This window comes from Orycteropus afer, unplaced genomic scaffold (assembly GCF_000298275.1).
Source record: "Orycteropus afer afer isolate SDZICR_OR568_19922 unplaced genomic scaffold, OryAfe1.0 scaffold00016, whole genome shotgun sequence".
NCBI classification, from domain to species: domain Eukaryota; kingdom Metazoa; phylum Chordata; class Mammalia; order Tubulidentata; family Orycteropodidae; genus Orycteropus; species Orycteropus afer.
The window spans coordinates 10,882,571-10,899,941 of NW_006921603.1; the positions used below are offsets into that span (position 1 = coordinate 10,882,571).

At 33.6% G+C, this 17,371-nt stretch overlaps 1 protein-coding gene across 1 annotated transcript in view; it reads right to left on the reverse strand.

Annotated features, from left to right (window-relative positions):
- The window catches only part of JMJD1C (jumonji domain containing 1C), a 379,129-nt gene that overhangs the window by 273,074 nt on the left and 88,684 nt on the right, over nucleotides 1-17,371 (reverse strand). The window contains exon 2 of the mRNA XM_007959051.2: nucleotides 12,042-12,206. Within this exon, the coding sequence (XP_007957242.1) occupies nucleotides 12,042-12,206 (165 nt within the window). The remainder of the gene's footprint in view (nucleotides 1-12,041; nucleotides 12,207-17,371) is intronic.

A 17,371-nucleotide genomic window follows, 5' to 3' on the forward strand; every position in this document is an offset into this window, starting at 1 on the left:
AGTCTAATGAATAGAATTTTGTTGAAAATTTTTGCATCTATATTCATGACAGATATTGGTCTGTAGTCTTCCTTGTTATTGGTATTTTTACCAAGTTTTGGTATCAGGGTTACACTTGCTTCATAAAATGAATTTGGAAGGATTCCATCCTTTTCTATGTTTTGGAGTAGAGCTTGACTAGAATTGGTGTCAGCTCTTCCCTGAATGACTGGTAGAATTCTCCAGTGAAAGTGTCTTGGTCAGGACTTTTTTTGTTGATTTCTTTTTTTTATGACCTGCTCAATGCCTTCTTTTGTGATAGGTCTGTTCAAATTTTCTACTTTAGTCTGTGTTAGTTTAGTTTAAGTAGTGTGTTTCTAGAAATCTGTCCATTTCTTCTAGGTTTCCAAGTTTGTTAGAATATAATTCTTTGTAGTATCCCCATATTATCTTTTTTATTTTAGTTGGTTCTGTTATGATGTCACCCATTTCATTTCTTATTCGCGTTATCTGCATCTTCTCCTTCGTTAAATGTGCCAGTGATTTGTCAATTTTACTATTCTTTCCAAATAACTAAGTTCTAGTCTTGTTGATATTTTCTACTATTTTTTGTTTCATATGTTTCTGCTCGAATTTTATTACTTATTTTCTTCTGGTGACGGTAGGTTTTTGTGTGTGTGTGTGTGCTCCTCTTCTCCTAATCATTGGTGGTGCCAAGTTAAGGTGTCAATTTTGGCTCTTTCTTCTTCTTCTTCTTCTTTTTCTTTTGATGTGTGCATTTATTGCTATAAATGGGCCTCTCATCACTGCTACTTCTGTGTCCCAAAGATTTTGGTATGTCATGTTTTCATTCTCATTGGACTGAAGAAATTTTTTAATTTCATTCTTTATTTCTTGTATTACCCAATAATTTTTAAGAAGGGCGTTATCCAGTTTCCACATGATTTCTCTTTTTCCATTGATCTTCCTAGTGTTGTTTCTAATTTTATAGCACTGTGATTTGAGAAGATGTTTTACAGTATTTCAATGTTTTTAAATTTATTGAGGTTTGCTTTGTGGCCTAACATATGGTCTTATCCTGGGGAATGTTCCATGTGCACTGGCAAAGAATGTATATTGTGCTGTTTAGTGGTGAAGTGCTCTGTAGATGTGTATAAAGTAAACTAGTTGATTGTATTGTTTAGCTTTTCTGCTTCCTTGTTTTTCTCCAATTGCTCTATCTTTCATTGAAAGTGGTGTATTAAAGTCTCCTACTATTACTGTGGAGTCATGTATTTGTGTTTTCAATTCTATTAAAGCATGATTTATGGATTTCGTGGCTCTTTCACTGGGTGTGTAGATATTTAATATAGTTATGTCCTCTTCTTCAATTGATTCTGTAATCATTACATAATGTCCTTCATTGTCTCTAATGATCATTTTTTCTTAAAGTCTATTTTATCAGAAATTAATATTGCCTGCTCTTTTTTGATTGCCATTTGTTTGATATTTCTTTTTCCAACACTGATCTTTAGTCTATTTTATTGTGTCTTCAGTGAGTCTCTTGTAGACAGCATATTGATGGGCCATGTGTTCTTATCCAGTCTGCAACTTTCCATCTTGAGTGGTGCATTTAATCCACTTACATTCAGTGTAATTATCAACAAGTATGCCTTTGTTCCTGTCATTCTGTTATGATTTTTTTTGTGGTGTTGCTGATTTCTTTGTTCCATATCATTTTCTGTGCTGAGCTCATTTTGTTTATGAATTCTGTTATCATTTCCTTTGCTTCTATTGTTTTTGCTAAGTATTTTTGCTTCTCCTTTTTTTTTTTTTGTTTTGTTTTGTTTTGATGGGAAGGTTATTTTTTTGAGGTTACCCTGTGATTTATTACTTTCTTCCCAAGTTTAGAACAGTACGTTCTATCTCACAATTGCCTTAACTTCCTTACCATTTGGAAATTCTGTACCTATACTATTGCAATTGTCCTCATTTATCAATTGGCGTCTCTGGTTCCCTGTTTACTGTCCTGTAAGCTTATTTTACTTTCAATACTTCTATAATTGATTGATTTCTGGGTTATGTTGTCATGTGTGTTAATCATCAGTTGTTGTCTGCTATTGCTGGTTCTCTGTCCAAAGAACTCTGTTTAGCATCTCTTATAAAGTTGGCCTGGTTTTAACAAATTCCTTTAATTTCTGTTTATCTGGAAATGTCCTAATTCCACCATTCTATTTGAGGGACAATTTTGCTGGGTATGTAATTTATGGTTGGCCGGTTTTTTTATTCAGGGTTTTATATATATTATCCCATTGTCTTCTCACATGCATAGTTTCTGCCAAGAAATCAGAGCTTAGACTTATTGGTTGCCCTTTGCAGATAACTTTCCGTTTTTCTCACGCTGCTTTCTGAGTTCTTTCTTTGTCTTTGGTTTTGGTTAGTTTGACTGCAATATGTTTTGGTTTTGGGGTTTGTTGAACTTCTTGAATGGATATCTTCTCATCTTTCATCATATTAGGGAAATTTTCTTCCAACAAATTTTGCACAGTGTTCTCTGTGGCTGTATTTGTCTCTTCCTGTTCTGGAATGAAACTGAGTCATTTTTGCTGAAATGAGAAAAGTACTTTAAATACAGCTGAGTAAGAATATAGAGTTGGCTCAGTCATTCATTCATGAAACTGATCATATTATCTGAAACTTACTTTTTTTTATGTATTCATCATTGATTTAAACAAGGAAGGGAGGTGATCTTGATGAGATAAAAAGTAGCAAAAGGAAGAAGCCCTATCTAACAACAGCTACTGTTGTTACTCTATTGATTAAAAATTAAGATTATCTCTAAAAACTTTAAAGGCATATTGGCTTTTGCTTAATCTGTAACAAAGTCCCTAGCCACCCCACCCCCATTTGCTTTTTCTTTCTTAGTGCAGTGAATGACACCTACCCACAGAGTAAACAAAGGAAGGAACTTCAGTCTTGTTAGTATTATTCTCCCTTACACTCCAATTTTAGGGAGCTCTGGTAGCATAGTGCCTAAGGCATTTGACTGCTAACCAGAAGGCTGGCGGTTCAAACCTACCAGCCACTTCTCGCAAGGAAGATAGGGCAATCTACTTCCGTAGTAATACTGCCTCGGAAACCCAAGGAGGGATTGCTATGAGTCGGGTTTGACTTGATGGCACATAACACCACCACCACTACTCCAATTTTAACTAGTTACCGAATTCTTTCAATGTTACTTCAATATATATTCAGTCTATTTCCTCAATTTTATCCCAAATGTTAAAAGTTCAGGTCTTTGTGACTTCTTACCTAAATTACCCATCCATACCTTCTCCTAATTTGTTCTAAATATGTTCAAGACTAAGGTAAGCTGAAAGAAAAGTACAATGACAACCTGCATACCTTTCACCTAGCTTCATCAATGACATTTTGCTACATTTACCTTCTCTTGAATGCTTTCTCTCTGTATGTAAATGGTACATATACTTTTATTAAATTGTAGATTGAAAACTGAACACACCAGTATTTCATCCCTAATTACTTCAGCCCGTATCTCCTAAAAATAAGAACCTTTTTCTACATATCACCTAAGAAAATTAACATTAATTCAGTATCATCTAATGTAGAATGAACATTTTAATTTCCCCAATTGTCCCCAAAATATTTTGTAGCTCTTTGTCTTCCCACTTAAGTTACAAAGTTCATTTATCTTATTTCTATAGTTATATTTTTTTAGATCTGGGAAAGACCATCTTCTGCCCCGGATTTTGGGGGGTGGTGGAGAAAGATGGTCATTTTTTTTTTTAAAGAGTCTAGGCTAGTTGTCTTGTAGAATGGCCCCCCTTCTTGGTTTGTATGATTCTTTCCTCCTGATTAGATACAGGTTAAACATTTTTAGCAAGAATATTACATAGCTGATTTATGCACATTTTACTGCATCACATCAGAATGAAAATAAATGCTAGTGATGTCCAACTACTAGTGATGCTAAATTTAAAGTAGCGACTCTATCCATTCTTTCCATATAGATACACTTTTTCTTTTGTAATCAATAAGTAATCAGTGGAAATAGTTTTTGAGATCTTATGAGTATTCTGTTCCTCAGCACACATTAGTCCAATAGTTTTAGTGTTCATTGATAATTCTTTCCTGACTTAATTTTACATGTTAAGTTGTCACTGTTGTCTGTTTTCTTTGTTGTTCTCATTTTCTACTGTCATTTTAGTGTAATTTTGGAGGGAATGAAGATAAACACATTTTCTATGAAAAACATAAATCCAAATCTAACCAAGACAATTTAAACATTAAGTGATAAATGACAAATGAAGTCCTACTCTCTCCCCCATCACTTCATGATGCTGATTCAGAAATCTACCTAAAATTAAAAATTGATGATTTAACCCACTTAAGAGTAATTCAATGGAATTTCATTCTAATCATGACCTGGTTTCTTATAAAATGTCTTGTATCCTTTTCTCATCAGAAAATTTCAATTTAGCATTTAAAATCATATCAACTATCATCTTCCTTCATGCAGCTCTTCCTTTACTCCCTTGCTAAGCCAGGTACTCTCTTGGCTCACTTCTTTTTTTTTTTTTTTTAAATAACAAACTTTTATTATGTCAATGATTGATTCATTCTCTATCTCTGCATCTGTCTCTTTCTTTACTCTCTGGACTCCTTGGACACAAATATTTTAATTTATTTTATGTCCACAAAGTCTTAATTATTTGATCAGGAATAAACTGACTAACAAACTCAGTTTTTTCCTTCTAGGACTTTCCTGAAAATTAATTAACTGAAAACAAACAAACAAAATTCACAAATTACTTTTCTCAGTAAGATTCAGTAACTGGGCAGAGTGTAAGCTCTACAACAGAAGAAAAAGCATTATGCTGAAACAAGAGATTTAGGTTCTACTTCCACCTTTGCCACTATTAAACTCAATATAAACTTAAACAAACCAACTAATATAATTACCTAGGCCTTCCTTTCCTTATTAGAAAAAATAGGGCATTAAACTGGATGATGACAATAATAGCATAATCAAATGTTTTTATGAAATGCTGTATAAATATTTGGGAGCTCTGGTGGCGTAGTGCCTAAGGCATTTATTTGACTACTAACCAGAAGGCTGGTGGTTCAAATCCACTAGCCACCCCTCAGAAGGTAGGTTGGGCAATCTATTTCTGTGTGATTACTGCATTGGAAACCCACAGGGGGGCTGCTATGAGTCAGATCTGACTCGACGGCAGTGAGTTTGATTTTGTTATGTATGTTAAGAGTCCTCAGATGGAGCCAATGGTTAAGTGCTTGGCTACAACCCAAAAGCCTGGCAGTTCAAATCTAGCCAAAGGTACATGAGAAGGGCAAGGCCTGGTGATATACTTCATAAAGTTCATCGCCACTCAAAAACCTATGGAGCACACACAGTTCTACTGTGACACACATGGGGCATCGTAACTTGGAATCAACTGTATAACTGGTTTAGTTTTTGTTTATGAGCATTATATGCTATAATAAGGTTTTTATTTATATATATTCTTGCTTATTCTTCACAACATATCTTTTTGATAGGTAATACTGTTATGAAAATGTGCCCTGGTGGTAGAATGCTGACCAAAAGGTCAGGAGCTCATTAGCTTCTCTACTGGAGAAAAGACCTTGCAATCAGCTCCCATAAAAATTTCAGCCCAGGAAATCCTATGGGGCAGTTCTACTCTGTTCCATTGGGCCCTTACGAATCTGAATGGACTCAATGGCACCTAACAGCAACAACATTATTATGAAGAAAGAGACACAAAGGAAAGGTAACTCAAGTTTAGTCTGATATTAACAGTTAATTGGCAGAGTTGGTATCTGAACTGGCAAGTTGACTTCAAAGCCTATGCTTTTAGACTGCCTGCCTAGATGATATCTTTGAGGTTCTCTTTTTTGAGCTTTAACATTCTCTGAATCTATGACATGAATATGTCTAATAAAGGTATGCAAACCTATGAGCAAACAAGTAATTAAGATACAGTTAAAAACAAACTTTAAATGATTCTCATTATATGTTTTTACTTTGTCATGGTTTAAATTGCCATTTTTACTATAAAATTTTATTTTTTGTACTTTTAATGACAGATTTACAAAAAGACTGTTTACAAAGGTAAAAAGTAGCTGTCAAAATATATTAACAGAAGCCTAAAACAGGTGTGCTAAACTAACTCATGTAAAGAAAACTATTTCCAAAATTGAAAATACCAGAGAACTTAAATGTTATGGTAAAATTTCTGAATTTCTTGTAAATAATACTTGTTTTTATTTGAAAGACATATTATAGTTGGGTATAATCCCATGATTCTAAAAAACAATCACATTATTTTACAATACTTTCTAAACATGTAATTCTGACACTGCTATGATCAAGAATCATGTTTTAAAAATTGTTTCTCTACACTATTCATAAGTGTAACTCAAAAGCTGCATACTATCCCAGAACATTAATCTGACAACATACACATTCAGGTTGCTCCCCTTTTCTCATCTTTAGATGAGATTGCATTGATTATCTTTCTGCACACAATGCCTACCATTTTTCTATCTCCAGTTCCCAGCATAGTGTCTGGCTCCTATCAGGTAGTTAATAAACATAAGTTGAAATGCATATCCTTTTTCACTTTTTAAAAAAATGCTTTTTAAAGAAAATTTCCCTCACAGTAGAAATAATGATTCAATTAACTTCTTTTTGGCTCCTACAAATAACACCTTCCAAGAGAGCAATGTTCTTTAAAGATCCACACGAAATGAATGTATGTGCTGATTTACTGCAATGCTACTGTTACATTTTATCATTTTAAAAGTTTACTGCTTTACTATATAAAAATTGATCTCTTGAAATTTCTATACCTTGAAGAAAAATAATAATCCTGAAAATATTGTATTGTTATTACTTCCTTTTCATTATTCATCAAAGCATAAAGGCCTATAAAATTAGTAATTCTTATTCTGGAAACTCAATTATTGATATATATAAACTTATTTTAAAGTTCATATTCAGTTGGAACAAAGCATGTCTTCAAATTTCACTTAAATTTGATTGAGGCCATAATCTAAACCAAGTTTGGCTATTTGGCAGTCAGAAAATAGCATAACCTTGTTGCAGAGACCAATTGAGTTCTACTCCCTTTGAAAGGGTTTCTTTAGGAACGGAGAGAAACTAAAAAACTCAGCAGACAAACAAAAAGGGATAAACTAATAATGTTTTACACATGTATAATCTGATCACAATGCCTTGTCAAACCAGAATTTCCTATTTATGAAGGAAAAGCTTCACTGGAAAGAAGAAACCTTGGTTTCCTAAAACTTCAGAAATTCTGATAAATTATTGTAGGTTAGCATATTTGGTTGCCGATCAAGGTTCCTGTTCTTTCCCTCTGTATCTTTACAAAAACCCATTTTCCATCATTTTTATATTTCTCCCTTCTGACAATTTAAGGGATTAGATTTTTATCTGATTAAAATGAAAGTATCCATTATAAGTATTTTCATTATTTGTTTGTGGTTAAATTGATGTATTTAAAATAGATCACTTACACAGTTTTAACCACAAGTGGCTGATTTTCCTTGCCTGCCCTTTAATCTTAACATGAGCTGAAGACAGCCAGAAAATCTGCTATACTTCTTTGTATGTTTTTTTCTTTTTTTTTTGCCAGATAAGTTGGAGTTGATTCATCACTTTAAAATAAGCATTTACTCACTGTCTACTATAGGCAAAGCACTGTGCTAGACTCCTAGGAATGATACAAAGATGACTAAGACATGAGTCCTGTCCTCAAAGAACTTACAATCTATTAGGGGAAGACAGACATGCAAACAAATAGGTATAATACAAAGCAGAATGTGTTGGTTGTTAAAACAGAGGTACAAACAAAGCTCTACAGGAGCACAGAGGATGGTGAGATTAATTCTGGTTGGGGTGATCTGGAAGGCTGGGCCAGTAGAAAAGCAGTAGAAAATTCTGCCCTTTAGAAAATGCAGCAGTGTTACAGCCCAACTGGGTTAGGGTCGAAGCCCCACTCCCCACAGAAGGTTTTCCTAAAGGAGATGGAGCCAGGGCCCTAACCCAGTTAGGTAGGTGATTTCGGTGATTTCAATTATGTATGCCAACACTTTCTTTCCCTGTTGCAGATAAATGTGCTTTCACATTGTTTTACTTAAAAAAAGAAAAAAGAAAAAAAATAAGAGAGAGAAAAGGAAAGGAAGGAATTTAACAAGATGTGAAGTAACTTACATGGAGATGTAAGTTACCATGGCCTCCATCCTCTGAATGACCTCTGGTGGTACCCTGATCACACAGGACCAAGCTAATAAACAGACACCACTTCAGCAGGCTAAATATGTGGTGCTCCAATATATGATTTGCTATTGATAACCTAGGGAGAACGATGAAGAGAGAACTCCAGAGAAGTAACCTGGGTTTTGTTTTAATCTGTATTTTATTTAACTCTTAATAGCTTAAAGCTTTAAAAATAAATTTTAGAGTAATGAAACAACAGGACTTTTTTTATTTTTTGTCCTGTCATGATTTCAAGAACCAGCAGGTACACTGGCAATTTCCACTAATTTCTCAGAACAATTAATAGACAAAAATACTATACCCAATATCTAACATTTAGCAGGTACCACAGGAGGGATGAAACAATTGGAAAGAGGGTAAGTACAAACATATGTTTAAGTACACAAAAACATAAAGCAAGTATCATATGCACAGAATTAGAAACATTAAATCTACAGAGAATTAAAGACAAAGTATTAGTTACCACTGTGTTTCATTCTATTACTTTTTCATACATACATCCCTAACATCTATTATAATTTTAAATATTGTATTTTACTCTGCTAAAGCAATGTAAAAATTCTGAGCTTGGTAACTATTGCTTTTAAATCTCATTTTAATGACCAGACAGGGAAACAATAGAATTTGTCACATGTACTACATATACATGAATGCTCATACAGTGCTTATGAAACTTAAAATGATTATTTTCTTAAGTATTACAAGTATTCCTATTTTACTTGTTTATTGTACGGATTTTTAGAACCTCCTGAAAGAAAGGAACAAGAAGGAAAGAAGAGAAAGGGGGCAGAAGGGAGAGAAGAAGTGAGGAGGACCCTGACTTGTATGGATTAATGAACATACCTCATTACACAGACTTTCTTTAAAGATAAACATACAATTTAAAAAGACTTGGCATCAAACAATTAGCTACGCAAACTATGAAACAGCTATAACAAAAAGGTTATAATATCTGTAATAATATAAAGAAAGCTCCTAACAAATATAAAATGCAAAACCCTAATAAGTAATTTAAAAAACAAAGAACAATTCACAAATCAAATTGCTATAAGCATGAGAAATACTCATTCTTATTAAAGAAATATAAATTAAACAATGAAACAGTATTTTAAAATATCAAATTAGCAGACACAAAATGGTAACATTCAATGCTGCATCTCATAAAATCTTAAAAATTCTCCTTTGTTTGGATTTTAAAACAAGGTGGTCCAAAAATAAATGATCAATGCTTGTGAAGGTGTAGTGAGAAGAAAACTCATACCCTGACTCAGGGCAATGGCAGTCAATACAACTTTTAATCAATTTATGGAGACTATCAAGAGATTTTTGTTGTTTTTAGGTTCATAAAAATCCTTTGACCAATAATTCTATTACTATGAACCTAAATTTAAAGAATAATCAGAGATGCAGACAAAGATGTACATACAATGAGTTTATAACACTGTTATTTTTAATCAAACAAAATAATGGAAGTAATTCAAATGCCAAACATTAAGGAAATGGGTCATTATAAAACCTAATATTATCCAGCTGTTAAAAATTATGTTAAAAGTTATTGCCTGTGAGGAGAAACATATAGGATGAACTATTAAGCAAAAAAAAAAAAAGTAGAATCTACAATTCTTACGCAGCTTAGCTAAAACTGTTTTAAAGAAATCATAGAAATATATTTTACAAGGGAACGTTTCAAAGAATATTAGCTAACCTGGGAGGAAGAATAAAACATTGATTTTCTACTTTATATCATGCAGTATTTTCCAAACTTTTCATAATATGTTTTTTTTCTATAATAAGAAATATATTGAATTAAAAAAATTGTCTTGCTGGTTGTTTATGTGGATTTAATTGTGAGCTTAAAAGTTTTCAACAGAAATTGGTTTCAAAAATCATTATGAAAATTATTAAGAAATAGTATATTGTAATAGAAATTTTCTCCAAAATCATTAATTTATGAATATAGAAGAAATTCATCTTGATTTTAACTGTCTCTAAGAAATGGTAAAGGTTTTCGAAAGTTCTGTTCATGCTTTATTCTGAGGCAAACTTTTTTTTTTATTACTGAGCTACTGTTTCCTACTTTTGAGACTTTTCATACAAAATTCTCATATATGTCACAATTACTCACAGGTTTTAAACAATTTTGTGGTTAAAGTCTGTAAGGTCATCAAGCATTCCACTTAGGTTCTAAAAATTATTATTACCAACAATTCAACATACTCATTAAACAATTGTGTTTTTTTAAAATCTGTTACTGATAAAAATGACTTTCATTTTGCTAGAGTATTTGGAGTATCCTATCAAAACTACAGTTCATGGATCTCTCCTTTCCATACATTTTCTTTTTAAAATAGCACTGATTTAGTTCACTGTATTTCCTCCCTCTGTCTTTTGTTTTTAATTGTGTATCTCTTCAGATTTTTTAAAAAGGAAGGGTCAAAGAAATAGATACATTAAGTGACTATTCTATGTATTCAAGAGTTAAAGACTTGGCTAAGTAAAATAAAAATTTTAAGTGTATTATAACTAATGGCAAGTAAAAATGATCCTCCTAAGCTAATTACATTTTTAAAAAACTTGAAAGTATCTCACCTGACATATTAGACATACCAAACACCTGAAATAATGTTTCAATAGCATTAAAAATATTTCTTTCATAGTAGTGTAAGAATTATTTCATTAAAACATAAATTAGATTATCTGTTATATGCTAGGCATTCAACCACAAAACAGATAAAATGGTTAAAAACAAATGTGGCTCTTTTACTAAAACAATTTATGTTGTTTATTTAGTTAGTATATTTCTTCCACAAAATTCTTCAACTAGCACACTACCAGAGCTCCTCTGGAACATACTATATGTCCTTAAATAGTACATTTCCTGATCTTAAGTAATTTTACCCACTGCTATCACCCCTAATGATTCACTGAATTTTGATTAAATTTAAGAAACTGAGAAATATTATGTGCTACTGAATGCTTTATAAAAAGTATCTCCATCTTCCATCTACAACATCTCTTTCAGCTGAACTGTTCTATGCTACATATAACCCAGTCAACTATTTCTCAGAGCCTTTAATCCAATTTATATGCTCTAGACCTAACTGGAAGGAGGAGCTCTGGTAGCATAGTGCCTAAGGCATTTGACTGCTACCAGAAGGCTGGAGGTTCAAACCCACCAGCCACTCCTCGGAAGGAAGCTTGGGCAATCTACTTCTGTAGTGATACTGCTTCATAAACCCAAGGAGGGGCACTATGAGGCAGGTTCGACTTGATGGCACCTAACAACAACAACAGACCTAACTGGAAGGAGCCCTGGTAGCACAGTGCCTTAGGCATTTGACTAACCAGAAGGCTGGCAGTTCAAACCTACCAGCCACACTGCAGAAGTAAGACTGGACAATCTACTTCCATAAAGATTTACCACTTCAGAAGCCAAAACGGAGCCACTGTGAGTCGGAATTGACTTGAAGGCAGTGAGGTTGGTTTATTTTTGGTTGTTGTTGTTAGACTTAACTGGGTAGAAGTAGCTATTTGTGGATGAACAATGCTGAAAACAGTAACCAAGAGACACACAAACTTGTTTTAACAAAATACAAGCCAATATTTTGAAATTTCTCCCAGATACTTCAGAGCCTATTCAAAAAAATTTATAGCCAGCAAGATAAATCTAAACTGCTATATTCATTTCATGCACTTTTATAACAACTAAAAATGCTTAATGAATAAGAACAGATCTTACCAATGCAGGCCAGTGAATTTGTTTGCCCTTTGATCCCTGAGTCTGGCTAGGGTCCTTCCTTTTGGCCCAAATTAAGTGATATTCCACCAAGAAAGCTGAAAAATCTTCATAGACTTTAACCCACTCTCGTTTATCCCATTCAAGATCATCAAATTCCACATATACCTATGGAAAAAATAAAATTCCATAAGCAAAATAGTACAGTGATATTTCAAAATAGAAACTATGAAACCGAACTAGAAAAGACATTAACAAATTCATTATTCAAACTAGTATTTCTTTAAAATCAATTACTAACTCTCTATAACCAGATCACACCTCCTTACTTATTTCTATGACTAGAAGATAAATAAAAAATTATTTTTTTATAAAAGCATTTATAGAGTGTTAAGATCAGACCCTATCTTTTAAATAAACATTAAAAAATTATGTCTTTACTGATGACTGGAGAAGCAGACTCAAACTATTTTCTGAAAAGAGCCACAAAGTAATTATTTGCAAACCATATGGTCTCTGTCACAACTACTTAAGCCTGTCTTTGTAGAACTAAACCAAAAGCAGCTATAGACAATGAGCTTGGTTATGCTTCAACAAAATTTTGTTTACAAAAATGGGCAGCAGGCCTTGGTGTTGACCCATGCTCTCTAAAGCACCATTCAGAAAAATATAGTGGGAGCCATATTAAATTTTAAATTTTCCAGTAGGCACAGTGAAAAAAAGAGGAAGGGAGGAAAGAAGGAAACAAAGAAAGAAGGGAATGTAAAAAGAGGTGAAATTAAATATTTTTAAATAACTCACTGTGCCCAAAATATTATTTCAACATGCAATTAATGTGAAATACCATTAGTGAAATATATTTTACATCCTTTTTGTCCTATATCCTGGAAATGCAGTGTGCATTTTGCACTTATGGCTAATCTCAATACATATACTAAATATTCACTGTAAGTATTTGATCTGTACTCAGATTTTAAAAACAGTTAAAAAAAAAAAAAGGTAGATTTGCAAATCCAGTTTCTATAAATGTACTAAATAAACTTTTTTTTAACCAAATCAAGTATCAGTTTTTAAACTTACTAAAAATCAAATAAAATTAAAAACGCATTTCTTCAGATGCACAAGCCATATTGCATCTGAAGCTAATGGCTACAATATATGAGAATATAGTTCTAGCACACAATGAGCATCTGAAATTGAAAACATTTTTCTTCAAAATACTGTACATGATACAGGAAAAAAAAAAAAAAGTGGATTTATAGGTCAAGAGACCCTAGACCTCTGTCCCTTAGCTGAAGATATTCAATCTGTTTCAATAAATGACAACTTCCTTAAGATATATACACAGAAAAAACTATTAAACATTCAGAGCATTTAAAAAAAAAAAACAAAACCAGCCACTTTCAATCATTAGTCATACGGACACAGGCAAATCCTTTTTAACCAAGATATAATTTAAAAGTGATATTATCTCTTCTCTTCTGAAAAAATATCACAGAATCATATACTGTTAGAATTTCCTCAATTACTTTTTGTGCTTCTATTAATACAACATGATTTTTCTTCAGTTTGTTAACATCAAGAGTTATAACAACGGCTTTCTGAACAATGACAAAGCCTGGCTTTCCCAAGGTAATTCCAAGCTGGCTGTGATATACTGTCATTTTATACTAAAAAAAGAACCAAATTCACTGCTGTCAAGTCAGTTTTGACTCATAGCAACCCCTCCTTGGGTTTCCGAGACAGTTCTATGGAAGTAGATTGCACAGTCTTCCTTTTATATCTTCATTTTATATATGAATAGCTTTTCTTTGCTAATACTTTGTGGAATAGTTTCATATCTATGTCCATCAGGAATATTTAGTTTTAAGTTTATTTAAGTTTAGGACCTTAGTTTTCATTCTGTATAATGTGTTTTAGTGTGAGGGTACAGCTGGTCTCACAGATAATTGGGGAAATGTTACCTCTTCTTTTCTTCTGGAACCAGTTATGTAGAAAATGTATTATTTCTTCCTTAAATGTTCAGTAGATTTTTCTGTTAACACTTTCAGAGCCTGAAGTGTTTGTGTTAGAAAGTAATTAACTACTAATTCCAATTCTTTAAACGATATAAAACTATAAAGATTATCTGATTTTTTAGTGAAGTTTGATAATCTGTGTATTTTAAAGAATTGGTCTACTTCATATAAGATGTAGAATTCTTCTCTATCATTCTTGGTAGCCGTAACTGGATATTGGCTATTCTCTTTTCCTCTTGGTCAGTTTGGCTGAATTGTATCCATTTTATTTATTTCAAAGAACTGACATTTTATTTAATTAATTTTCTCCATTGTTTTTCTGTCTTCAGTTTCATTCATTTCTACTCTTTATATTTTTACTTTTGCTTTTTTGTGTTTTTAATTTGCTCTGAAGATGTTTACCCTCTGAAGATGTGTTTTATTGACTATACAAAGGCATTAAACTTCATCGATCACAGTAAATTACAGGTAACATTACAAAAAATGGGAATTCCAGAACACTTTATTGTGCTCATAAGGAACCTACACAAGAGGTAGTCATTCAAAACAGGGAACAATGAATGAAGACAGAAGAAGAATTGCCACCTTTGAATTAGGGTGTTAGAGAAGTATACTAAACATACAATAGAGTGCTAAAAGAATTAAAAAATGTGTCTTGGAGGAAGTATAGCCAGAATGCTCCTTGGAAGCATGGATGATGAGACTTTGCCTCTCATACTTTGGACATGTTTTTAGGCAGACCAATCTCTAAAGAAGGACATCAAGCTTGGTAAAGCAGATGATAAGCAAAAAACAGTAAGATCCTTAATGAGATGGACTGACAGTGGCTGCAATAACAGGCTCAAACAGCAATGTTTGGGAGGCTAACACAGGACCAGAAAGTGTGTTCTTCTATTGTACACAGGGTAACTAGGGGTCAGAATCAACTTGACGGCACTTAACAACAATTTGCTTTTCTTTTTATAATATCTTAAAGTGAAAGCTTAAATTATTGTTCAAAGATCTTTGTTCTTCTCTAATTTACGCAGTTCATACTACTAATTTTCCTCTAAGAACTGCATTAGCTGATTATAACATTTACAGTTTCACTGAGATCAAGATATTTTCTGATTTCCCTTGGGACCTCCTCTTTGATCTATGTGTTATTTATAAAATATTATTTAATTTCTAGATATTTGGAAGTATCTTTCTATTGCTGACTTCTACTTGAATTCTATTATGGTCAGAAACATCTTTGTATGATTCTAATTCTTTTAAATTTGTAAAGGTTTATTTTATGGCCAAGAATATTGTTTGCCTTAGGGAATATTTCACGTATACTTGAGAAGAATGTGTATTCTATGATGTTGTTATGGCAATTAGGTTAATTTGGTTAACTGTTCAGTTCTTCTGTATCTTTGTTGGTTTTCTATCCACTTGTTCTATTTATAACTAAGAGAAGAATATAATTATACTTCAAGTATAATTGTTGATTTGTATATAAATTGGCTTATACTTCAAAGCAATGTTATTTTAGATACTCCTACACAGTATCTCTTCATTTATCCAGAGGTCACTTACTTAGACTTCTTAACCATGAAGCCAAGACTTCATATGCAAGCAAAAGCAGGTCTCTAAATAGCCCTAAATGATGACTGCCACAGAGTTCAAGTACTAAAGTGGAAGACGCCCATCCCCAGTAAAGGTTGGAAAGTCTTTGATAGGCATTATCATTGAAAATTTTGCAAACATCCAGGAAAAAAGCCAGAACATGGTAAGAAGAGCCACAAATAGAGAAAAAGGGAGAAAATTATCTACAGAGGACTGACAACTTTCAGAGGTCTAAAGATAATTAATTTTTACTTAGCCTTGTTCTATTTTCTGTGGAGCAAGGGAAGGAGGTACTTGACTAGATATGGAAAGTGGGATTTTTGTTCTACTACTCCCCTGGTCTGTCCCATTAAATGTACAAGGTAACTGTACCCTGGGAGACAATACCTCCACAACACTCTCTCTGAAGACCACAGAACAACAAGAATTATGAGTCTTTACACAAGAACCCAGTACCCATCCTCTTTCTAACTCCCAAGCTTAGTTAGTGAACAGAAGGAAAGACCTCTCAAAGAAAGTTCAAAGTAAACTGACTTAACGTTCCCATAATTTATGAGTCGGGTTCGACTCGATGGCACATAACAACATGCAAGGGGGAGTGTGCCCATGACTACGTATAGGGCTGACAAGGTTTCTGCAAGTGTATTTGTACATCCTGTAAGAATTTCCAGGTATACAGTAGAGCTGACAAGGGACAAGGCCATAGTCACTGCTTGGCCACAGCCAGCTACTCAAAAGGAGCAAGAGTTGGACCTGTGGGCTCGGGACCATGGTCACAGGGGACATCAAGCTCAACTGGCATAACATATACACGAAAACATTGTTCCATATCCTACTTTGCTAATTTTTAAGATCCCAAGTAGCAACTGGGATCTTAAAAGCTTGCAAGTGGCCATCTAGATGCAATGATGGGTTTCTTCTTGTCCAGAGCAAAAAAGAATGAAGAAAACTAAAGACACATGGAAACAATTAGTCCAAGCGATTGGTACACCATGAGATTCTCAGCCTATAAGACTAGGAGACCAGAAGAACAAGATGGTGCCTGGCTACCACTGTCAACCACTTGGATGGTGTCTATGTAGGAGATCCTGGATAGAGTGGGAGAACAATGTGGAACAAAACTCAAAATCATTTTAAAAAAAAAAAAAAAAAGGACCAGGTTTGCTGGCCTGATAGAGCCTGGTGCAACCCCTGAGACTATGGCCCCTTGTTGCCCTTCAGGTCTGGAACTGAACCCTCTCCTGTGGCTTCCAGCCAAACAAAAGACAAGCATATGAGCTGAACATTTACATTAGGTAGATACAGTCCTTGGAGAGATCAATCATGGGAGAAGAGAAAGACTGTCCTTGCAAAGGAGACAGCTGGGGGGTGGGGAGGGGTGCATGGGAGGGAAGGACATAGGAAAGAGGTGGCTATGGGGAGGAAGAGGGAGGAAAGCTGCTGCACTGTGGGAGATTGCAGTCAATGTCATGAGAAAAAGTGTATGTGAACTGCTGTATGGAAGATGAATGTGCTCTGTAAATTTTCACCCAAATCACAATAAAAATTTAAAAAAAAAAAAAAAAGTTGGCTGAAACGGGGAAAAAAAAATAAAGTTTCCCCTACAGCCAGTGTCCTATTTCAGTCTTCCATCCTTCTGAAGTATAAGAAAATAAATTTCTGTTCTTTAAAACTACCCACTTGTGGCATTTGTTAAAGCAGTACTAGGAAGCTAAGACAGATACC